Source organism: Suncus etruscus, chromosome 2, assembly GCF_024139225.1.
Source record: "Suncus etruscus isolate mSunEtr1 chromosome 2, mSunEtr1.pri.cur, whole genome shotgun sequence".
NCBI classification, from domain to species: domain Eukaryota; kingdom Metazoa; phylum Chordata; class Mammalia; order Eulipotyphla; family Soricidae; genus Suncus; species Suncus etruscus.
In genome coordinates, this window is record NC_064849.1 from 152,043,224 (window position 1) to 152,068,331 (window position 25,108).

General features: G+C 41.0%; 1 protein-coding gene across 1 annotated transcript in view; it reads left to right on the forward strand.

The window, feature by feature from the left end:
- The window catches only part of RHOBTB3 (Rho related BTB domain containing 3), a gene marked incomplete at its 5' end in the record, with an annotated part of 64,447 nt that overhangs the window by 23,275 nt on the left and 16,064 nt on the right, over positions 1-25,108 (forward strand). The window contains 4 exons of the mRNA XM_049769095.1: positions 2,943-3,054; positions 4,947-5,312; positions 13,878-13,990; positions 16,603-16,723. Coding sequence (XP_049625052.1) covers positions 2,943-3,054; positions 4,947-5,312; positions 13,878-13,990; positions 16,603-16,723 — 712 coding nt within the window. The remainder of the gene's footprint in view (positions 1-2,942; positions 3,055-4,946; positions 5,313-13,877; positions 13,991-16,602; positions 16,724-25,108) is intronic.

The window sequence follows — 25,108 nt, forward strand, 5'->3', positions numbered from 1 at the left end:
AAATGCCCTACTGCTATGCTATCACTTCTGCTCCACCTTTTTATTTTTTATTACATCACCATGAATGGTAAAGTTATAAAATGACTAAATTTTAGTAATTACAAAATTACTACATGAATAAAGTTATTCATGTCAGGCGTACAATGTTCCAAAACCAATCCCTTTACTAATGTTCATTTTCCTTCCCCAGTTTCTCTCCTGGCCTGAGAGGCACTTTTTTATTTTTAACTTTTTCTTCCCTATAGGCACTGTGGTTTACAATACTGTTGCTGCTGGCATATCATGCATATCACATTACCTTCTTTCAGCACTACCTCCAGAGGGCCACTTCTCTTTACCATTGTATAATACACCTCCTTGATCTATTCCCCTTTCCCAATTTTCCCTCCTTTGTGTATAATTCCCTTTTATTTCCTTATTCTCTGAATCTGAGAAAGATCTTTCTGTGTTTGTCCCTTTTCTGACTGACTTCTCCCCAATGTGATACTCTTCAGACCCATTCACGTATTAGCAAATTATATGACTTTAAATCTTTTCACGCAGCCTGATGGCTGACAGTACTCCATTGTATATATGTACCATATTTTTGTTGTTGTTTTGTTTTTGGGTCACACCCAGTGATGCTCAGGAGTTACTCCTGATGCGCTCAGAAATCGCTCCTGGCTTGGGGGACCATATGGGATGCTAGGGGATAGAACCATGGTCCATTCTAGATCAGCCTTATGCAAGGCAAATGCCCTACTGCTGTACCACAGCTCAGGCCCCATTTTCTTTATCCAGTCAGTCATCTTTTCTTGGGCACTTGAATTGCTTTCAGATTTTGGCAATTGTGAATAATACTGCAATGATTATAGAAGTGCGAATGTCTTTTCTGTATCATAGAGTAACCTCTTTTCTGGGGCTGGAGTAATAGTACAGCCTGTAGGGTACTTGCTGGCACTCACCTGGTTTGATCCCCAGCATCCCATCAGGTCTCCCCAGCCTGCCGGGAGTAATTCCTGAGTGCAGAGCCAGGAGTCAGCCTTGAGCACCACTGGCTGTGGCTCAACTCAACCAAACAAACAAACCAACGAACTTCCTGTTTCTTGAGTAGTAAAGGGCAAATGAAATCATGAACTTAAATAATGGCATTTTCAAGAACAAAGGTGAAGCTGATCTGTCAGATTGCAGGAAGCATCTAAAATATCGTGAGTCGGGTGAAGTGCTATGTAGTGTTTCCTGCAGGCCCATACCAGGGGATTCACATTCAACCTTTAGAGAGCCTCTGTCTGGCCCTTCTCCAGGGTTCCTACCATGCAGGCCACCTGTTGGTGTCTAGGGTATATGCCTGCTGCAGCTAGTGTGAGATCTTTTTGAGATCTTCAGCATACAGGATGGGAGCCTCCAGCCATAGGCAGATGTGTGTACATAAATTGTTTTTTTAAGATTCAGATGTTCCTGCCACATTTCAGGCATTCAAAGTAGCAACACATGGCTAGTGGCTGGCTACTGTATTGACTAGAACAACTTACAGAACAACTTACCACACAGAAGAGAAAGTTTTATTGAACCATGCTATGATCATTCTCCTAAAACTCGGGTCTCAGAATTCTCTGCCCAGATAATTTTGAGTGTTTCCTGGTTCATACAGACCTTGTTCCTGGGCCAGGCTCTTAACACTTGGGATCATATTGCTGGTCAGAGAGCACGCAAGGGTGGATGCATGTGAAAAATACCAAAGGAGAGAGGAGTGTGGGCAGCTAGGCACAGAACCAAGGAGAGATTGTGTTGGAGCCCAGAAATTAGAGGCTCTGGGCTGCATGAAACTTTAAGGAGTCTATAAGAATACAAATCTGAATCTAGCTTTTAGGTGGATTTGGGGTTGGAGGAGACCTCCATAAGTGCTCAGGTGGTTTGTAGGTTTATAGCCCCAGTAGTAATTCTTGGCCAAACAGGCCAGTGTTTCAATATAAGGGCCTAAGGATATGATGCTGCTTAGCCTTTGAAATGCTGGAGATTACTTGGGCAATCCTGGAGGTTCTGGGGACCTCTGTTTTTTTTTTTTGTTATTTGTTTGTTTTTTGGGGGCCACACCTAGTGGCACTCAGGGGTTACTCCTGTCCCTCTGCTCAGATGTCACTCCTGGCAGGCTCGGAGGACCATATGGGATATTTAACCCAAGTTGGCTGCATGAAAGGCAAACGCCTTACCCATGGCGCTATCGCTCCAGTCCCACCTCTAGTGTTTTCTAATGATGCATTTGTTGAAGCAGGAGAGGTAGGTGATCTTTTGTAGAACCATTTGTTTTCTCAGTATGCTTGTGAACATTTTTGTTTGTACTTATCTTCTGGAATTATAATAGATGTTTTGGTTTATAAAGGGAAATATGTATTTTTACAGCCATTGATTCAAGAAAGAAAATAGTGTACATATGATCTCTCCCTGTTGATAGGAAATATCGGATCTGTTCTGTTCTGTCCAGAGTTATGTTCATATGAACATTTGTGGTCAACTCTGAGCTAGTTCCTGATGGTCACTTAACTTCTTGATTATTCAAGAGAACAAACAGGTCCTTCTTGAGCCATGTACACAGGATGTCTATTTCACTTGATAAGTTATTTTAATTAAAAACTTTTATAACATGGGTGTTAATGTACGCATAGCACTGGCATTAAAATATTTGGCAAGAGTGATTTGGGAAGTTAATAGTCATGACATTGTCCGCCACCCTCTTTCTCGTCAACGGGTCGGCCGAGCGGCGGAAGCAGTGATGCAGATCTTTGTGAAGACCCTGGCAGGGAAGACCATCACCCTTGAGGTCGAGCCCAGCGACACCATCGAGAATGTCAAAGCCAAAATCCAGGACAAGGAGGGCATCCCGCCTGACCAGAAAAATTAAAAAAAAAAAAAAAAAAGTCATGACATTGTTTTGTTGGAACATTAAACTTTGCTTTGTGTTTTAGTTGGAGTATTTTATGATTCAAGCCTTAAATCAAAAGACAAGTGAAAAAATGAAGAAACGGAAAATGAACAACTCATTTCATGGACTTAGACCACCTCAGCTTGAACAACCAGGTAATAAGTGAGCAAAAGAACTTTTGTTCAATATTTTTCATAGATATTTTACAAGCCTTAGAGCAAGTGTTCATGGCTTATCTGGTACTAAGATAAGTATGGAAGCTGAAATCTTCATTTTCAAAAAGTTTTACTCAGGTAATTTTGAAGCCAATGGTACTTGAATCTTGTTTTATTGTTTTAAAAACTCGAGTCCAGGGTTAGAATGATATGTGGGCACGGGATTTGCCTTGTACACAGCCAGCCAGCATCAATCCCTGGCACCCCATATGGACCTCTGAGCCCTGTCCACAATGATTCATGATCTTAAGAGTCAGCAGAAGACCTGAGCACAGCCAGGTGTGCTGATCCAAGCATCTTTGAAATTTTGGTTAAAAAAGCTGTGGGGGTTGTACTGAGATAACTGAAGGGTCTTAGACAGCATAGGCCTATGGGCATAGGATAGCTGATGCTAGCTAGTTGGAAATGGCTCCTAAGCTCTGAGGCTTTTCCTCTGTTCTCAGTCATCAAGGCTCCATACTGGGGGCCTTGCTTGCACAGTGAACTACTAGGAGAAAATGTCTGGCCAGGTCCCAATGTCTGACCCTGAAGTAGCTTGTAACTGTCTGTTTTATAGTCTCGGTTTTGCTTTAAAATAAAGAATTTTGTCTTTGTGATCAGACTAGCCACCTGAATGTTAGCTTCTCTTACAGAAATTAGCAACCTCACCCACAAACCTGATGGGTAGGGGTAGTCAGTTCTGGGAGGGTAAATTGCTTTACTTGGAGAAAGTAAAATAATTCTAGAATAGAAATTAAATGGCCAAAAGGATTTCAAGCTATAGAATTCAAGACTGTGACCTGCTTTGGGATATTGCAGTGTAACCCACCAGAGCTGGAGAAATAGCACAGAGGAAAGATGCTTGCCTTATATGTAGCTGACCTGGGCTCGAGTTCTGGTATTTCACATGATCCCAGAAGCGATCCTTGAGCTCAGAGCCAGGAGTAAGCCTTGAGCATAGCCAGATGTGTCCCAAAACAAACACGCAAAATGAATAATTTTGATCTCTGTCTTACAGTCTCAGGAGCAAACTATTTCATGTGTGAGATTGGATTTTTTAATAACTTATTCAAAATTGAATTGAATTTTTATCCAAGGGGGCCAGAGAGATACCACAGCAGTAGGGTGTTTGCCTTGCATGCGGCTGACCCGGGAGGGACCCTGTTTGATTCCCAGCACCCATATTGTCCCACAGCCTGCCGGGGCGATTTCTGAGTGCAGAGCCAGGAGTAACCTCTGAGCACCTATGGCTGTGGCCCAACAGCCAATCAATTAATCAATAAACAAAGTTTAAAAAAAAAAAGAAGTTTTATCCAGAGAAATAGAATGACAGCATATTGAAATTCAGCTTTTAAAGGTATATTTTATTTTGGAACATTAAATATATTGAGAAACAATGTTTATTTTTATGGGGTTTATGAAATAAATTACTTCTATGGAACTGTAGTATTTCTTTTTTTGGGGGAGTCACACATGGCAGCGCTCAGGGGTCACACCTGGCTCTATGCTCAGAAAACGCTCCTGGCAGGCTCAGGGGACCATGTAGGATGCTGGGATTTGAACCACCGTCCTTCTGCATGCAAGGCAAACATCCTACCTCCATGCTATTTCTCCAACCCCAGCACTGTAGTATTTCTGTATGTCTGTTAAGAAGTACAGCAATCCCAGGACAATTAACTTATATATACCTCTAAAATGTTTAAACTAGGTCAAAAAGTTTAAATATTGGTAATTCCCTGTAGTTCTACCTAATACTTTAAAATATTTTGTTGTATATAAAATAAAGCCAACATAACTGTGTCTATAGACCCACAGAGGAACTTATTATTTTTATTTCTTATTTTCTATAATAGAAAAAATGCCAGTCTTAAAAGCTGAAGCCTCACATTACAACTCTGATTTAAACAACTTGCTCTTCTGCTGCCAGTGTGTGGATGTAGTGTTTTACAATCCGGAGTTGAAGGACGTCATTGAGGCCCATAAGATTGTTCTGTGTGCCGTAAGCCACGTTTTCATGCTGCTTTTCAATGTGAAGAGTCCTGCTGACATTCAGGACTCCAGCATCGTTCGAACCACCCAGGATCTCTTTGCTGTAAACAGAGATGCTGCATTTCCAGGTGCTAGGCAAGCGTCTCCGGGCAACCCGCCCTTACGAGTCATTGTGAAAGATGTCGCCTTTTGTTCCTGTTTGTCTGACATTCTGCGCTTCATTTATTCAGGTATTTCACTACTTGCTTCTGGCTCATTTTGGCTTGAACATTTATCTTTCTACCATTGAAGGGGAAGAGTATGCTTGAGAGAGTATCTGTTTTAGGTCTAGAATTGGCCCAACACTTTGACAGTCTTTTTTATGAGTTTATAAATCTTAGTTTTAAAACTGCCCATTTAAAAAAATTAGAATAAAAGTTTTATCTGAGTGTATTTTTCAAAAGCAGGCCTCACCTCTAAATATGCAGGTAGAAATGAGGACTCAAAGTAATAATACTGCAGGTAAGGTGTTTGTTTTGCACATGATTAACCCAGATTCAGTCCCCAGCATCCGATACAGTTGGTCCCTCCAGCACTGCCAGGAATAATTCCTGAGAGCAGAGCCAGGAGTAAGCCCTGAGCATTGCTGGATGTGCCCCCAACCCTCAAAAATAAGAAGAAAGAAAGAATGGAAGGGGGGGGCTAGGACAGTAGAGCTCAAGGGTTTGTATGCATGTTCCTAAATTCTACTGGGCCACCCATCACTAAGCCCCTGAGCACCACCAAGTGTAAAATTCACTGAACTAAAATTTACATGTTCAGTGGAGTAGTACAGAGGGCAGAGCGTTTGCCTTGCACATGTCTGATCTGGGTTTCATGAAGTCCTCTGAGCACCACAAGGAATGATCCCTGAGGGCAGAGTCAGAAGGCAGAAGAACTGCCAGGTTGCCCTCTTGAGCCCTCTTTCACCCCAGAAAACCCAAAATTTAAAATGAAAAAGAACTAATAGGGCCTGGGGAGATAGCACAGCGGTGTTTGCCTTGCAAGCAGCCAATCCAGGACCGAAGGTGGTTGGTTTGAATCCCGGTGTCCCATATGGTCCCCCGTGCCTGCCAGGGCTATTTCTGAGCAGACTGCCAGGAGTAACCCCTGAGCACCGCCGGGTGTGACCCAAAAAAAACGAAAAAAAAAAAAAAAGAAAAAAAAGAAAAAGAAAAAGAACTAATAGTCTCTTAGAGTAAGCATTGAAATAGACATCTGTGGGAACGTTTTTTGTTTTTTTTTTTTTGTTTTTTTTTTTTTCCATGAAGAATTATATGCTAAAAAAATGTTAAAGTTACTCTTCTATGATGTGTCTGGGAAAATGTTTAGAATCTATTTTTGTACTTTAGAATTGGGAACAGATGAAAAATTTATAAAGGTTAGCAAATAAGGAAAAAGTATATTCCATACAGATAAGAAAGTTTTGCTTTCAGTTGAAGAAACTGATGTTATTGGGTCATTAACCACTCTGGAAATTGGCCCACATCTGCAGCTGAGATATATAATTTCTTTTCCTTTCTGGCCAATTCTCCACTCTAGGGATGTGCCTGTATCTCCATCTGAGATATGTAACTTCCTTTTGTTTTGGGGCTCACACAGCAGTGCTCAGGGTTCTTCCTGGTGCTGCAGACAGGGATCACTCTTGGCAAGACTCAGGGACCATACGGAGTACAACTTATTGAACTTGGGTCAGCCCAAGGCAAGGCAAATGGCTTCCTATAATTTCTTTCTTTTTATAACTTGTTCTCCAGTCTGGGGATGGGCCTGTATATCTGCCTGAGATTTGTACTCTTGGTTTCTTTCCTATGAGAAGAAAGCCCACTTTCTCTCTTCTCCCAAAGTAGTAGAAAATAATAGCATTCTATTAAGTATTAGAAAGTATTAGTATTTTATTAAAATAAACTTTTATTTCTTTACTTTAAAAATTGACATTAGGGGCCAGAGAGATAACATGAAGGTAGGACATTTGCCTTGCAAAAAAAAAATCAAAGGACGGTGGTTCGAATCCTGGCTTCCCATAGGGTCCCCCGAGCCTGCTAGGAGTGATTTCTGATCATAGAGTGAGGAGTTAACCCCTGAGCGCTGCCGGGTGTGACCCCCCCAAAAAATTGACATTAAAAGTAAGATTTAAAATTTTTTTCTTTTAGGTGTAATTGAAGTAATGGTTTTGAGGTATACAGTTGCAGCTTGCACAGTTCTGAGGTTAGATGGACATTAGCTCGGAAGACGTGGTGTGCCCTGAAATCCATATTGCTGGGACTGTTACCTATAGTGATAAAGTACATCTTCTGCTGAGCACACCAGCATATAGTGCCTTCAGCATGGCAGAAATCACGCTATTTACTTATTCATTTTGTTTATTTGGGACCTCACCTAGGTCTACCCAGGCCTGCACTTAGGGATCATAAATGACAAGCTTGAGACTATATGGGGTGCCAGAGATCAAATCTGGTTGGCTGCTTGCAAGGCAGGCACCTCACCTGCTGTATCATAACTCCAATGTCAAAAATCAGGCTTCATTTAGTGCCAAAGATTTCTATGTTTAAACTTCCCATTTGAAACTAGTTTTGAAAAATAAAAATGGTTTATATGTTGTGTGTGTGTGTGAGAGAGACAGAGAGAGAGAAGTCTTCAGTGCTACATTTATAGAAATGCTATGATTGTACTTAATTTCTCTTTTCTATGATTTTGACTGTTAAAATTATAAATCATTCAGCAGATTTCATACCATCTCTATTGAACACTTTCTTTTTTTTTTTTTTTTTTTTTTTGTGGTTTTTCGGTCACACCTGGCAGTGCTCAGGGGTTATTCCTGGCTCCAGGCTCAGAAATTGCTCCTGGCAGGCACGGGGGACCATATGGGACGCCGGGATTCGAACCAATGACCTCCTGCATGAAAGGCAAACGCCTTACCTCCATGCTATCTCTCCGGCCCCTATTGAACACTTTCAAAGGCACACTCTGAGATTGTTTCTGTCCTTGCTAATAGGTAGCTATAAAATAGCTAGACATGTCTCTAGTGATAAAATCTGCTTAACTTTCTCCTGTAGAGTGAATTGTTTAATTAAAAAGATAATGCATGCAGAGAAAAATGAAAGGAACAAAAGAACAAATGAAAGGTAGGAATTAAAAAAAAAAAATGTTTTCCTCATCCCAGGTTTTCTCCAGTTGCCTGATAGAAGTTTTTCTTTTGGTTTTTGGGCCACATCCGTTTGACGCTCAGGGGTTACTCCTGGCTATGCGCTCAGAAATCACCCCTGGCTTGGGGGACCATATGGGACACCGGGGGATCGAACCGCGGTCCATCCGCTTGCAAGGCAGACACCTAACCTGTAGCGCCACCTTCCCGGCCCCAGATAGAAGTTTTTCAAATGCTCTTTCTAAAGGTACAGGGAAGAAATATATATATTGAAGCATTTGATTCATGAAAACATACTCCTTGACCCCTGCTGTTTTCCAGGAATCCACATATGCTTTTTTTTTTTTTTTTTTTTTTTTTTTTTTTTGCTGGTTGAAATATAGTGAAGGAGGTGAAACTTGGAAGGATCTGAGGCTGTTCTAGGCCAGGAAGGCTGCTCTTGAGAAGTTCTTGTAAAATTTAAACCTAATGAAGTTAGAAAACTACAGGAATCTTGTGTGTGATGATGATGGGAGGATGGAATAGCACTGGCAAGACAGGATACCAGTTGCCACTTTCTTGGGAAGGTCACCATTGTTGATGACAGGTGGTCCATTATGTGCAGATTTTGACTTGGTACACCCTTGCCAGAGCTTGGCATTTTGGCTCCCATAGTCTTGCAGGCTAATATACTTGCTAATATACTAATTATGCTAATTATACTAATTATACTCATAATTAATGATTATATAATTAATAACATTAATAGTAATTATACTAATATGCTAATATACTAATATACTTGCTAATATACTAGATCACAGGCAGCAGTGAACCTACTCTTGGAAGAACAAACCAGCAGGAACAGCCAGAGGTATACAACTAGGGATTTGGTCTAGGCCCCTGGAAGAGCTGCCCAGTTATCAGTCTTATTGCACAAAGTCCAAATGTGCCAAGCATCAAAGGGAGCTGCTGTAGAGGTTTTTGGACCTGGGCTATAGGAGGCTGGATATCAACTCATATGAAACTCAGAAAGAGAATGCTTGGGCCAGAGCAACAGCACAGCAATAGGGTGTTTGCCTTACATGCAGCAGACCCAGGACGGACCTCAGTTCTATCCCTTGTGTCCCATATGGTCCCCCGAGCCAGGAATGATTTCTGAGCGCATAGCCAGGAGTAAACATCATCAGGTGTGGCCTCAAATCCCCCTCCCCCGAAAAGAAAAAAGATGCTTATCTGGGGGATCTGGGGGAACATACAGGGGACAGATGAAAAGAGGCTTGATGGCAGGTTGAAGAACTTGCTGAGCCATAAGTTCCTGAGCACAAACTTCTACTCCAACTCTGGACTACTCATTGCCATTCTACTCTTACTTTTCTATGTGTGACTCAGGCATGGGGTTGGAGTGGGCTATATAGACCATGGGTCTGGATTGTGAGAAGGGCCATTCTGCTCACTCAAAGGAAGGGAAGGGAAGGGAAGGAAGCAACTGCCCCATTCAGCAGCTCTGCATGACATTACTAATATCATTCCTTACTAATCACCCATTATTTACAGAGCATAATCTCAGTCTCAAACAAAATTAGATTGTTTAAAAGTATTCTAGCAAAAAAAAAATTCTAAAAACAGAAAACAAATCGACACTGGAGAGATAGTACTAAGGAAAAGGCACTTGCCCTTTATGGACTTATCCTAGTTCAATACCAGGCCCCTCATAAGGTTCCCTGATCCTCACTAGGAATGATCCCTGAGCACCAACCACTGTAGTCCCAGAACAGAGCACAAAAGGAGAAGGGGGGAGTAGATTGTCACTCAAGTGCCTAAAATATTTACTGAGGGTTTTTTTGTATGTTAATTTATTTTTGGTGGCTAGTTTGCTGTTTTATTTTATTTCTTATTTTTCTTATTTTGGGGTCACAACTAGCAGCACTCAGGGGTTACTCCTGGCTTTATGCTCAGAAATCATTCCTGGCAGGCTCGGGCGACCACATGAGATGCCAGGATTCGAACCATCATTCTTCTGCATGCAAGGCAAATGCCCTGCCTCCATACTATCTCTCTGGCCCTTATATTTAATTTTTAAGGACTTGTTTAACAGGTAAAAGTTATAGCCTGAATTTTCCCCTCGCAGATTTTAGTGAAGAAATGGGCAATTTATGATCTTACTTTGATTTTATTTTTTTTTAACAAAAAATTTTTGAACAGAGTTTTAAAACAAGTCAAGCAATGGTTTCCTTCTGGAAGTCTTAGCCTCGCCGGGTCTTTCTGGATTGGAAAAGGTGGTGCCTGTCTGATTTTCTCTGGTGGGAAATGCAGAACCACATTCACAACACGGTTGGAACTGTTTGCCTTGAGCAAACATGGACTGCAAAAACACTTCAAAACTGTCGAGTGTCTTGAGGGCGTGTGGGGGAAGCCAGAGTGCAAAGAATGTTGTAGTTCTTTATAAAATACACGAAATATTTAAGGATTCAGGCTTTGTGTCTATTGTGTTACAGTGGACTTTGGATCCTACATTTAGAAAAGGTGCTCTCATTTTTTGGTAGTGCCTTTGCCTCAACAGAAAAGGCTTGGGATTGTTTCTCTAGACACATTTCTGCCATGTCATACTGAAGGGTCTGTCTTGCATATATGTTCATTTCCGACTGGAAAGTTAATTAATACTGTATGTTAGTATTAACATGCATTGATTAGCACAGAAGGACAGTGATCTGGAAGCCAAAACTGCAGTTTCTATGTTTGCACTGAGTAATCCTTCATGCCTTTAGTTAGGACATTCTTCCGTAAACGATAGGTCCTCGATGCCACAGACTCCTAAGTCATGTGGTCTCATGGTTAGGGTTAGGAATTGAAAGCTTTGGCGGAGCATTAAGAAGTCTAGAGTTGGGACCAGAGAGCTAGTATGGAGGTAAGGCTTGCATGAAGAAGGTTGGTGGTTCAAATCCCAGCATCCCATATGGTCCCCCAAGCCTGCCAGGAAAGATTTCTGAGCATAGAGCCAGGAGTAACCCCTGAGCACTGCTGGGTGTGACCCAACCACCCCCTCAAAGAAAGGTCTAGAGTTGGGGCCAGAGCAGTGACGCAAGCAGTAGGGCATTTGCCTTGCACGCGCTAACCTAGGATGGACTGCCCGGTTCGATTCCCTGGCCTCCTATATGGTCCCCCAAGCCAGGAGCGATTTCTGAGTGCATAGCCAGGAGTCACCGGGTATGGCCCAAAAACAAACAAACAAAAAAGTCTAGAGTTGGGGCCAGAGTAGTAGCACAGCAGGTAGGGCATTTGCCTTGCCTGCGGTGGTCTTGAATTCTATTTTTCAGCATCCCATATACTCCCCTGCCAGACTGCCAGGAGTAATTTCTGAGCTCAGAGCCAGGAGTAACCCCCGAGAGCTGCTGGGTATGGCCATAAATCCAAAAGATAAATAAATAAATAAATAAACAAACCCCTCAGAGTTGGAGCAGTAGTACAGTGAGTAGAGTATTTGTCTTGTATGTGATTGACCTGGGTTTGATCCTTAGCACCCCATATGGTCTCCCAAGCCCACCAGAGCCAGGAGGAATTTACCTTTGAGCACTGCTGGGTGTGGCTCAAACCAAAATTTCAAGAAGTTACACCAATGGTTAATGAGATACAGAACCTCTATCTTCCACCTGCGCCTTGCATATTATATCTTATGTTTTTATTTTTTTTGAGTTAAACTTTCTATGGAATGGATAGAGATAAATAATACTATGATTGAAATTGTGCCTTGGGGACGCATACCAGCACTGAGCAATGTGATAGATCAGTGAAAAAAGACCATGAGGGAAACAGGAAGCTTAATCAGAGACTGTGCGTGGTGAGAGGAGAACGAAAGTGAACTTTTGGACCAAAGACTAGCAAAAGTTCCATAAGCTCTGGAGGAAAAGCCTGGGGCACTTTAAGTAGACTAGAAGGTTGGAATGAGCCTGTGGGAGAGCTGGCTTGGAAGTGGTGGGAGTGAAGTTAAGGGGATCGAGGGAGCAGATGGGGTGAATTCATTTCAACTGCCTTCATTCTGGAGCTCCCCAGGGTATGGTCTGGAACTCTTCTTCAGGCCAATTCTGTTAAAGTATTTAATGAGCATTTCAATCTGACAAGACACAGGACCTGAATATATTTGATTCCTACTGCATATTTCTCTCTCTGATGGAATTCGGTCAGTACAATTTAATTCATTCAACATAACAATATGTCCAGTCAGTACAATTTAATTCAGCTATGGAAAATATCACATCTATCTCCTTACTCAAGGCAGATTTTGGGGGCATTGGACTTGCATTTAAATGTGTTTATGATGATGACCTGCATTCTCACTATTGCTTTGAGAGAGTAAGTCTCCAGGGTTTGAGGAACAATTTAGTGGAAGGAAAACAGTAGGTTGTTTTTTGTTTGTTTTGTTTTTTGTTTAAGTTTGCTTTGGGACCACACCACTTCAAGGGTTACCTCCTAGCTCTGTGCTCAAAAATACTCCTGACAGTGATCATATAAAATGCCGGGATCGAACCCAGGTCGACTTTGTATAAGGCAAATGTCCCACCCACTCTGGCCCCACCATTTTTTCTTTTTGAAGGAAGGGGAGCAGTGCTTGGGAGCACACATATCAGTCAGTGCTCAAGGCTTACTCCTAGCTCTGTGCAAAGGGTAATTTGGCAGTGCTCAGAGGACCATGCAGTTCCAGAAATGGAACTGGATCAGCTGCATATAAGACAAATGCCTTAACCCCTGTACAAATATTTTGGCTCCAGAAAACAATAAGTGCAATTTAAATGTTATAGAGTAATTATAAGGACATATATTTGGCATAGAAATGGGGCTTTAAAAAGTGGTGGTAGGGGGAAATAGTCACAATAGCTAAAATGCCCATCAGCAAGTGATTGGACAAAAAAGATGTAATCCATTTACTATTAGAATATTTTCAGATAGCAAACAATGATGAAATTCTGCCATCTATAGCAAAATAGAAAAAGTGTGAGGAAACTGTGGCGTGAAATAAGCCAGAAGAAAAAAAAAAACAATGATTTAATCTGAATGTGCAGTGTAAGAATATAAAATCAGCGAACAATCAAAACAAAATAAACATGGCCAAAGACAAAACAGGAGATGGGAATGATGGGAAGAGAATTAGATGGACAGGAAACCATGTAAAAAGAAAATTAAAATACTGATGATTCTCACTCATTTGTGGGACTTAAGAAAAATAAAGGACAGTATGGTAATAATACCCAGAGACAATAGAGATGAGAGCTGGAAGGAACAGCCCACCATATGATGCTTACCACAAAGAGTGGTGAGTGCAGATAGAGAAATAAGCACACTAACAATTAGTATGACAATCAATGATTGTGAGAGAGAAATAGAATGCCTGTCTTGAAGAAAGTCAGGGGGTAAGGGAAGAAGGAGGTGGGAGGCATTGATGGCAGGAAGGTTACACTGTTGAAGGGGGGGGTTACTTTATATGAAACCCAACTACAAACATGTTTGTAATCGTGATGCTTGAATAAAAATTTATAATTAAAAGAAATTCCAAATACTGAAAGAAAAAATACTAAATAAGAGGGAACATTGGTAGCTAATAAAGAATGCATTTTTCTTCTTGTTTAACAGAATAATCTAGCATATGTTCATGTATTTACAGGTGCTTTTCAGTGGGAAGAATTGGAAGAAGATATCAGGAAGAAGCTGAAAGATTCTGGGGATGTCTCAAATGTAATGGAGAAAGTTAAATGCATTTTAAAAACACCAGGAAAGGTAAATGGCACATTATCATTAGTTTACTTTGAATTTTTCTAAATTATCACTTATAGACTAGGATATATATAAATGTTTTAAATAAAAACTTGCCATTTAAATATTTTAAACATAAATGTATGCTATTCCCCACTGTCTCAACTTTTCATTCATACAAGGATGAAAATATGTGAGTCATGCCTTTGAAATGTTAATTTTTGAAATTCACCCTTTGAAATCTCTCTCAGGACCTCCAGGAATCTGGAATCTATGTCAGGAATGAAGAACTGTGAATTTGTTCCATTCCAGTTAGGCTATGTTGAAGGAGATGCTTTCTTGGGTAGCAGTTTCTTTTGTTGCCTTTTTAAAAATGTTGTGCCTAAAAAAAATTTAAAAAAGAAAGAAAAAGAAATGTTGTGCCTGATTTATATGCTCAGGCAAATAATGAAAGATTCATTTCTCATCTGCTATAGCTTCAAAATCAAACATTAGATTCAAAGGTAATAAATTAGAGACTTTTTATGTAGTCATACATCATCTTAACAATATTAAATCTAGTAAATACTGTACACAGCCTTTATATAAGAACTAAAAGTATGGTTGTTAGAGGGCTGAAGAGAGAACACAAGAAGATAGGTATTTGGCTTTACATGTGGCACCAGTCTGGGTGATGGACTACACACCAACCCAGTTTCATTTTGATCTCCAGCATCCCATGTAGTGCCCTGAGCACCATCAGGAGTAATATCTGAGTCCACAGGGTCTGGAGTAACCCTGAGCATCATTGGTGTGATCCAAAAATCTAGTTGTTAAATTTTAGATAGCACCATTATATAATTTAGCTTGTGTCATATTTCAGATTTTGTGCTAAACAAACAAATTAGAGTAGATTTAAAAAAAAAGTTGCGGGCTGGAGAGATAGTTCAGGGTTAAGGCATTTGCCTTGTATACAACCAACCCTATTTTGCATCCCAGTATCACATATTCAGGGGTCATTTTTGAACTGAAAGCCAGAAATAAGCCCTGAGTACCACCCCCCTAAATTGTAAAACTAATAATTTCTTCTAGGGTTTGTGGGGCTCCCAAGCAGTGTTCAGGAGACTTTTGGGCTCTTCCCAGCAGTTTTCAGCTAACTATCCAGAGTCCAATTCAAGGATCTAAAGATGTGGTACTGGGGCCGGCGAGGTGGCGCTAGAGGTAAGGTGTCTGCCTTGCAAGCGCTAGCCAAGGAAAGACCAAGACCATGGTTCGATCCCCCGGCGTCCCATATGGTCCCCCCCAAGCCAGGGACAATTTCTGAGCGCTTAGCCAGGAGTAACCCCTGAGCATCAAGTGAGTGTGGCCCGAAAAACCAAAAAACCAAAACCAAAAAAAAAAAAAAAATTAAAGATGTGGTACTGCTGGAGGCATGCAGTACTCGGGATACCAACCACTCCTGGTAGTTCGTGCGCACACCCTCTTATTAGCTTTCAAAGAAGGTTCTTGGATATTCTTTAATTGAGGAAATGTTTTTTGGGGGGTAGGGGGGACACACCCAATGGCACTCAGATTACCCCTGGCTCTGCACTCAGGAATCATTCCTGGCAGGCTCCAGGGACCATATGGGATGCCGGGATTCAAATTACCATCCGTCCTGGATCGGCTGCATGCAAGGCAAACGCCCTACCACTGTGCTATCTCTCCAGCCCCCTAAACTGCCTTTTTTAAAAGCCTCTGCTAGCTCTTATTCTGTTTTTTTTTTTTTTTTTTTTTCTGGGCAGGAGGTTTAGGGCCCTAAACTTATTTCCACAGAGACTCTTCTAAGCACTGTGGATCTGGGGATCTTAATATTTAAACCCAGGGTTGATGTGCTATTGGGCCCGGCCTTGTAGGGGTTCTCTGGAGCCTCCAGAAGTGGTACTTGTACTTCAGCTCCTGTAATCCCTCCTCGGTCCTATGTGTGTGTTTGGACCATTTCCATTTCTCTAAGTGTCCATCAGGGGACGTTCTGAGAAGATCGTCTAGGGGGCCTGGATTGGCAGGATCCAGTCCTACCTTGCTTCTTTGTCTGGCTCATAGATGTTGTACTAGCTCTTTTTCATTTGTTTAAAATGTGATACCTTGGTTCATCAGAGTATTGAAATCATGGGATTTAGTTTAGTGCTGCTGCTCCAGTCCCTCTGCTTTAAATCTGCCACTGTTCCTCATGCTTGGTCATGATTTTAGGCAAGTGTTCTTTGAATGAGTTAGGGTCCAATCAGACATAAACTGTGTGGACTTGATTAGAAAGAAGAAGTCTGTAGAAACACATGTACTAGGCCTTCAAGAGGTTGGAGATTGCCAGTGTCAGTTTCCTAGGCAACAGAGTATGCCCTGGGATCCTGGGCCCCGACATAGCTCCTCTGCATTGAGTTGCATTTTTTCCCTAACCAGTTCACTCACTGCTGTGTCTGCTGAAGATGTTGTAATTGCTCACTGACAGATGGTATGTGTAGTTCCTCAGGGTAAGCTCCCCTGAAGTTGTGACTAGGGAAACCAAGTCATTATTAAAGGAGACATTGAGCACCATTTTCTGAATTCTCCCACTTTGTCTATATATATTCTCAAACCACATTGCATGACATTTCTCCTTCTGTTCTTGTTTTTCTTTACAGATTAATTGCCTAAGGAATTGCAAAACCTATCAAGCCAGAAAACCACTGTGGTTTTATAACACCTCCCTCAAGTTTTTCCTTAATAAGCCCATGCTTGCTGATGTTGTCTTCGAAATACAAGGTATGAGTCAATCTTTACAAAGTCTAGTACTCATTCTTTTTTTTTATATTTTCCTACCTCTGTTTCAGCCTTGAATATTTGGGTGAAAGAATGATGGTTTTCTGCAGCAGTACATAGATTAATGTTGTCTGAATTTCAACCAAGTCTTTCAGGGAAATGAATTATGTTATTAAAATTGGAGAAGAAGGCTTGCCCTCTCAAGACTGTTTGTATTCTCTCTTGAACAAGTTTCTCATTTTCTTGTTTCTCAGTTTCTTTGCTTGCTTTTTTCACTCTGCAGAAGCCCGTATTCATTCTTCATGTTTGTTATTCAACACATACTTCTCTTTCTCTCCCCTCTCATCTCTTTAAGTGTTTCATTCAATAAATCTATCTTGTGTCCTGATTCTCCTCATGAAATTATTTTCTTTTCTGTTCTTTTTTTTTTTTGGCCACACCTGGTGATGCTCAGAGGTTATTCCTGGCTATGCTCTCAGAAATCTCTCCTGGCTTGGGGAAACATATGGGATGCCAGGAGATTTAACCATGGTCTGTCCTAGGTCAGCCATGTGCAAGGCAAACACCCTAACTCTGCACCACCACTCCGGCCCCATGTAATTCTCTTCTTTTTTTTTTTAATCTTTTTTTTTTTTTTTTTTTTTTTTTTTTTTTTTTGGTTTTTGGGCCACACCCATTGACGCTCAGGGGTTACTCCTGGCTATGCGCTCAGAAGTTGCTCCTGGCTTGGGGGACCATATGGGACACCGGGGGATCGAACCGCGGTCCGTCCAAGGCTAGCGCAGGCAAGGCAGGCACCTTACCTCTTGCGCCACCGCCCGGCCCTTTTTTTTTAATCTTTATTTAAACACCATGATTACAAACTTGACTGTAGTTGGATTTTAGTCACAAAAAGAACACTCCCCCCTCGACCAGTGAGTGCAACATTCCCACCACCAATTCACCCCATGTCCCTCCACCCCTTGCCTGTATTGACACAGGCATTCTACTTCTCTCACTCATTAATATTATCCTGGTACTTGTTAGTGTTCTAACTGCACTCATCCCTTCTTGAGGTGAGCTTCATATCGTGAGCTGGTCCTTCTGGCCTTCATCTCTGGGCATTATTACAATAATGTCTTTCATTTTTCTTAAAGCCCATAGATAAGTGTGACTATTCTGTGTTTCTCTCTCTTCCTCTGACTTATTTCACTCAGCATAATAGATTCCATGTACATCCATGTATAGGAAAATTTCATGACTTCATCTCTCCTGACAGCTGCATAATACTCCATTGTGTATATGTACCACAGTTTTTTTAGCCATTCATCTGTTGAAGGGCATCTTGGTTGTTTCCAGAGTCTGGATATTGTAAATAGTGCTGCAATAAATATAGGTGAGGGAAGAATTTTTGTATTTGGTTTTTGTGTTCCTAGGGTACATCCCTAGGAATGGCTTAGTTGGGTCATATGGGAGCTCAACTTCCAATATTTTGAGAAATTGTTTTCCATAAGGGCTGGGCTGGACTTTTCTCTGAGGAAAGGTGATGGACTCAGAATACCTCTGTTAGGTTAGAACTAACAAAGAGCAATTCCTCACTCCAACCTGAGTGCCCGGCTTCCTGAGAAATCAGGTGGCAGATATCATCTACCACATGGGGCGGAACCAGTCAACTGTAAGCACAGCTTGATGGCTGCTTTATAGGGCTGGCAGTGTATGAGTATCTGCTGTGTGGATGCTAGTGGTAAACTTTATGATCCTGACTCAAGCTAGGTATTGCCTTGAATGCTCGTGGCCCAGATAGTCAAGAGGAGAGATGTACTTTTTTTTTTCCAATATGCTTCTTTTACTCCCCACTTTAACAGAGCCACCAGTAACAACACCATCATTAACAGTATGGTAAATGACACTATCTCAGTATTAAAAAGAAATGGGCAGTGGGTAGGGCATTTGTTATTGTCTTGCATACAGCCAACCCAGGTTCCATCCCTGGCACCCCATGTGATCCCCCAAGTCTTTTAGGAGTGATTGATTACTGAGTGCAGAGCCAGGACTAAGACCTGAGCACCACCATTCTGCTTGCTGCTCCACCATTTCATGTGAGACCTACCTTCAGCTGGCATCATTGGGCATGCTTTGGAACATGGACAGAACTCCTTCCTTCTAGCTAGATCCCGGCAGCTGCCACACACAATCTATGCCATATTAAGGACCCACACTTTAGTTCCTGAGGCATGTACAGATGTAGTAAAAAATTACTTTCTGTTCACAGTTAGGCTTCCCCTGATTTGTGGAGGACAGACAGAGAAAAATAGAGTGCAACCTAAGCCTAATTCCTCAGCACCTTTGAGGAGGTCTAAGGAGAAAGACTCGCCCCCCCCCCCCCCGAACAGCAAGAACACTAGAAAAACAATGGAAAAATTATGTAGAAGTCCTCCCAACTCAAACAATATCAGAGACCAGAGAGATGGCACAGCGATAGGGCGCTTGCCTTGCACGCAGCCCATCCAGGATGGATGGTGGTTCAAATCCCAGCATCCCATATGGTCCTCAGTGCCTGCCAGGAGTGATTTCTGAGTGCAGTCAGGAGTTACCCTTGAGCGCCGCCACCCGGTGTGACCCAAAAACCAACCAAACAAAACAACCTAGTATCAGTAAAGATGCAAATAATATTAACCAATTTAGAAAGTCCTCCAACAATGGGGCCGGTGCGGTGGCACTAGAGGTAAGATGTCTACCTTGCCAGCGCTAGCCTAGGACGAACCGAGGTTCGATCCCCCAGCGTCCCATATGGTCCCCCAATCCAGGAGCAACTTCTGAGCGCATAGCCAGGAGTAACCCTTGAGCGTTACTGGGTGTAACCCAAAACCACCACCCCCCCCAAAAAAACCCGAAAGTCCTGCAACGATGATTTAATGACACCATGATGAGGATGTTTAATGAACCCAAAGAAACCATGGCATAAGTAGTCAGTAAAACACCAGAAAGCTACTACTATCAGAAATGACAAAAAATGAAGAACATGGTAAATGAAATAGCAACATACTTTCAGAAGTTGTGAATAGCAGGATAACAGCTGAGCAAAAGAGCAAAGAGTTCAAAATATAGGAGAGGAAACTGATAGGAAAAAGCAGAAGGTGGAAAATGGTCTAAAAAGAAATAAACAGCACACCAGAGAACTATGGTATGAGTTCAAGAGGAACAAAACAGAATTCATAAGAGTCCCTGCAGAGAGAGAAGGAAGTAAATGTGTTGAAGAAATTAATAGTTAAATCATCAGTAAGAATTTTCCACAGTTGGAGAATAAATATAGGCACTAAGATTCAAGAGGCCCAAATAGTTCCAGAAAAATAAAATTTATTAGAAAAACTCTAAAGACACAAATGCAAAGAGGAAATAATGAAAACAGCAAGATCAAAATAGGATCTTACATACAAAGGATATTTCATGAGATCTATAGCAGATCTATCAAATGAAACTCTATAAACCATAAGGGAATGGAAGGAGATAGTACAAAAACTCAATGAAATAAACACCTCAGCAAGAATACTCTATCCTGTTAGAGTATCACCTGCATTTGAAGGAGTGATTCAGAGCTCCATGGATAGGCAACAGCTTAGAGAATTCATATTCTCAAAACCAGTTTTGCAAAAGCATTAAAAGAACTTTTCTAAAGGCTAGGGCAAACTTCCCAACATGTGGCCTTGGATATGGCATTCACTAATGGCCTATGTGGTTGCTTCTACTAGGCCAAGAAAGATTAAAAACAGCATTCATCACAAATAGACTTATATTGATTCACTTTTAGATGATTTCATTTGTCATTCCTTTGTTTTTTTGAGAAAGTAGTATGAAATAACTTTGTTCTATGCCTGCTAAGGGGATGGGACATTGGTGGAAGGAGGGGGGCAATGGTGGTAGGATTGGTATTAAGACATTGTCTGCCCGAAACAATCCTATTATGATCAACCCTAATATGAACCCTACTTGTAAACTCCTGCATCTTAATAAAATATTTGTTTGGGTTTTTTGGTTTGTTTTTAATTGGGACTGGAAAGATAGTACAAGAGGTAGGGTGCTTGCCTTGCAGAATAGGTTCAATCCATGGAATACTCTGTCATTCCCTAGGCAGTGCCAGAAACAATTCCTGAGCAAAGAGCCATGATTAAATCTTAAGCATCACTGGGTGTGGCCTCAACACAAATTTTAAAAGTATTTTTTAATAAAATGAAAATAAGAAAAATATTTGTGTCTTAGGATTTTCCTGTCAACTATAAATTTTTAGAAATGACTAGAAGGTCGGGTGTACATGCACATTTTGTTTTTGGACCACATCCGGTGGCACTTGAGTCACTCCTTGGCTCTGCTCAGAAATCACTCCAGGAAGGCCTGGGGGATCATATGGGATTCGGGGATTTGAACTGTGGTTCAAATCGCTTCTGCTCCAACACACACATTTGTATTTGAATTTAAAAACATTAGTTTTGTGTCTTCATTGTTTTTTGTTTTTTTTCATTTTGTTGTTGTTTTGGGGCCATACCCAGCAATCCTCAAGTGTTATTCCTGGTTCTGCTCTCAGGAATCACTCTGGTAGTGCTCGGGGGACCTTATGGGATTGATTGCCTGGGATTGTACACAGGTAAGTCCAAGTGCAAGGCAAATGCCCTATCTACTGTACAATCACTCTCACCCTTTAGTCTTTTAATTCCATGAAACAGGCTTCTTTAATATGCTATCATCTCTAGTTTATTCAGCTTTCATTTTTGTTTGCTTTTGTTTGGGGGACATGCTCATCAGTGCTCAGGACTTAGTCCTGGCTCCAAATTCAGGAATTACTCCTGGCAGTGCTCAGGGAACCACATAGGATCATAGAGATCTAACCTAATTTGGCACATGCAAGGCAGATGTCCTAACTGCTGTCCCATCACTCTGGCTTCTCAGCTCTTTTTCTTTTAATTTAAGCAAATGAATCTACCAATGGGTTAAAGGTTTGTCTAGTTTACACCAGACATTTGTAGATACTGCTACATTTTTTCCCACACACTGAGAATTAATCACAGAACAAACGAGGCTTTTTTTTTAATGTCTATGGAAAAGCAGTGCTACCTAACATTAATAATGGTGAACAATTTTAGTGCCAGTTATTGATTATTTGCTTGGTGACTTTCTTAGTTTATTGGATTAAAAACATAATCTTAGAGTAAGCGGTCAGATGCCTTCAATTATATAGGAATTGTTCCAATTCCTACTCAATTAAGTAGAATTTTCAAGTGGACTATAGCAGGAAGATACAATTCTAATTTTGTGACAGAAATATATAGCAGCTAACAGTCATTTATTTTCTAAGTTTTTTTTTTTTCCAGAATAGTTCATTTTATTTTAAAGTTTGGCAGCTTGCCAGTACAAGCAGACTAGAGACATACAAAGATAAAGTCCTTTCTTCTGCCTCTGGCTCTGTGAGTCTGAGCTCTGAGAATTAATTGCAAGGCAAAAGTAACCTTGAAATGGAAAAGGAGTAATTTAAAAAAAATTACTTAGGAAAAGGACAACTAGCAAGAAACCAAATTTGCTTCTAATTTATATAGACTCCATTAGTATCTGCATAATCAAATATTTCAGTTATTTTGGATTTTAACAAAATAAAAACCTATGATCACTAATAGATATTATATACCAGTAGTTATAGTTCTCTACCTGTATAATTCTTTTGGTTTGGGGGTCACACCCCGCAGTACTCAGGGATTACTCCTGGCTCTATGCTCAGAAATCACTCCTGGCAATCTCGGGGAACCATATGGGATTCCGGGATTTGAACCACCTTCCTTCTGCATGCAAGGCAAATGCCCTACCCCCATGCTATCTCTCCGGCCCCACTACCTGTATAATTTTTTTAAACGATTTCTTTGTACCTGGTAGTACTCTGGCTCTTGCTTCAGGGGTCATCCCTGGTGTTTCTCAGGGGAACATATGGAATGGCTGGGATCGAACCCAGTTCTGCTGCCATGTGCTAGCCCTTCGGCCCCTACCTGTTTGTTGGTATGTGTCAGTAGTCTTCAACTCCCAATGCTAATCTGCAGGTGTCGAAAGGTTGAGAGCCACTGATTTCCCATTTTGATTATACCTGTTTGTCCGAACTAATCTTCATGTATAAAAGGATTGAAGAATGCTAATTTTTTTAATTATAGCTGCCCCTAGTGGCTTTTTGAAAGCAACTTTAAAAGTCAATGAGGAGGAGCTAGAGAGATAGCACAGTGGTAGGGCGTTTGCCTACATGCGGTTGACCCAGGACGGACCTGGGTTCAATTCCCAGCACCCCACATGATCACCTAAGGGGTGATTTCTGAATGCAGAGCCAGGAGTAACCCCTAAGTGTCACCGAGTGTGGCTCAAAAACCAAACAAACAAAAAAAGGTTGATGGGGGAGTGTTTGTGTGTCTCTTCACTAAAACACAATCCACACTATGTGGTAGCTAGTCAAAAATTAGTGTTGGCAAAAGAAAAAAAATTAGTGTTAATAAATGTTTACTTAGACCTTTATATGATTTCTTTTCTGTTTTGTGGCAATCTCAAGATTGAACCCCAGACCTTGCACCTGCAAGGCACATGCTCTATCTGTAAGTTAAATTCCTGGCCCTAAAACTTATGCAGAAAGATTTTGACATTTGGATCTGTATCTCATGAAAAATATGCCAACAGAATTGAATTTCCTAGGGGTCAGAGTGATACTGATGATACTGTGGGTGAGGCACTTGTCTTACATGAAGCACACCTAGGCTTGATTCCCAGCATCCTTATATGGTTTCCATTGAGTTATCCCTGAGCATTGCCAGGTGTGGCCCTAAACCAAAAAAAAAAATTTTTTTTTAATTTCCTGGTTATTATGGTAGTATATCTTTTTACTTGTGTGATATTCTACATATTTTTTGAATCGGCATATTTCTTGCTTTTTCAAAATTAAAAACTATTTTCAGTTTTTTTTTATTTTGAAACTTAAAAGCAGAGCAAAAAAGTATGATAAATATATTTTATTTTAGGATAACAATAAAAGATCTGTAATAATCTATGCTAAGTTTCTGGAAAACTTGGACTTTAAGTTTTTTCTTAAATTTTTCTTAATTTTTTTTCTTCATAAAGCAGAGATAGTACAAAGATAAAGGCACTTGGTTTGCATATAGCCAGTCCTGGTTCAGTCCACAGCACATTGGGGGACAATCCCCTTTCCCCAATACAAAGCCAGAATTACCATTTATACTCGAATATAAGCCGAGTTTTTTGGCACAAATTTTGAACTCGGCTTACACTCATAATAATATACTTATACTCAGGTCATACAGGTTATTTGATTCGGTGGGCATGCACTGAGTCAAATGCACATAGTCTCCAGTCATCTGCTGTCTGCTGGGGAGGAGTCAGTGCTTCAGCTAAGTCCACAAGTCTTGGTTGAGCTGTAGAGGTAGGCGGCTGAGCTGAACTGGATGCCACTGAACTATTCAACCCACAATATTCTGTGCTTTGTATAAAACCAACAGCAGTGATAATGCTATCTGCGAATTCAGTGATGGTGACAATGTTTATGCTGATACCCTCACATTACATACAGCTGAAGCTCTCTTTGGACATTCAGGTGATGATGGCGAAAAATCCAGTGAAGGATTTTAACCTTTGTGATTTAGCTTGATTACCTGTTAAGCTATGGTTTTCTGCACTTTATCTAAAGTTTTAAAGTTATTGTTGCTAGATTACATTTTTCTTTAGCAATCAATATTGAAAAACATTTAACCTACTGATTTTTCAGTTATTGTAATTGTTTTGGGTATATATTTTTATTTTTGAAATTTACCAGTGACTGCTGCTTTTCCACCTCAGCTTATATTCAAGTCACTAAACTTTCCCAGGTTTTAGGGTGAAATTAGGGGGACTGGCTTATACTTGGGTCAGCTTATAATTGAGTATGTAGGTAATCCTTGAACACAGAGCCAGGAGTAAGTCCTGAGCACAACTGGAAGTGCCCAGCACACACTTCCTGCCCCAATCCCCCCAAAAACACCCAACAAAACTGTAATAGCCAAGCCAATACTACAAAGGAAAGATTTCAGGCATTGACATTTTCAAATAACATATTTCTTTCTTTCTTTTTTTTTTTTTTTTGATTTTTGGGCCACACCTGGTAATGCTCAGGGGTTACTCCTGGCTATGTGCTCAGAAGTTGCTCCTGGCTTGGGGGACCATATGGGACACCGGGGGATCGAACCGCGGTCCGTCCAAGGCTAGCACAGGCAAGGCAGGCACCTTACCTTTAGCGCCACCACCCGGCCCCCACATATTTCTTTTTTAACTAGAAAGTAGATGTCAAATCCCCCACCCCAATACCCAAAGTGAGTTTTCAGTTCTTTTCTGTTGCTCTTAGCT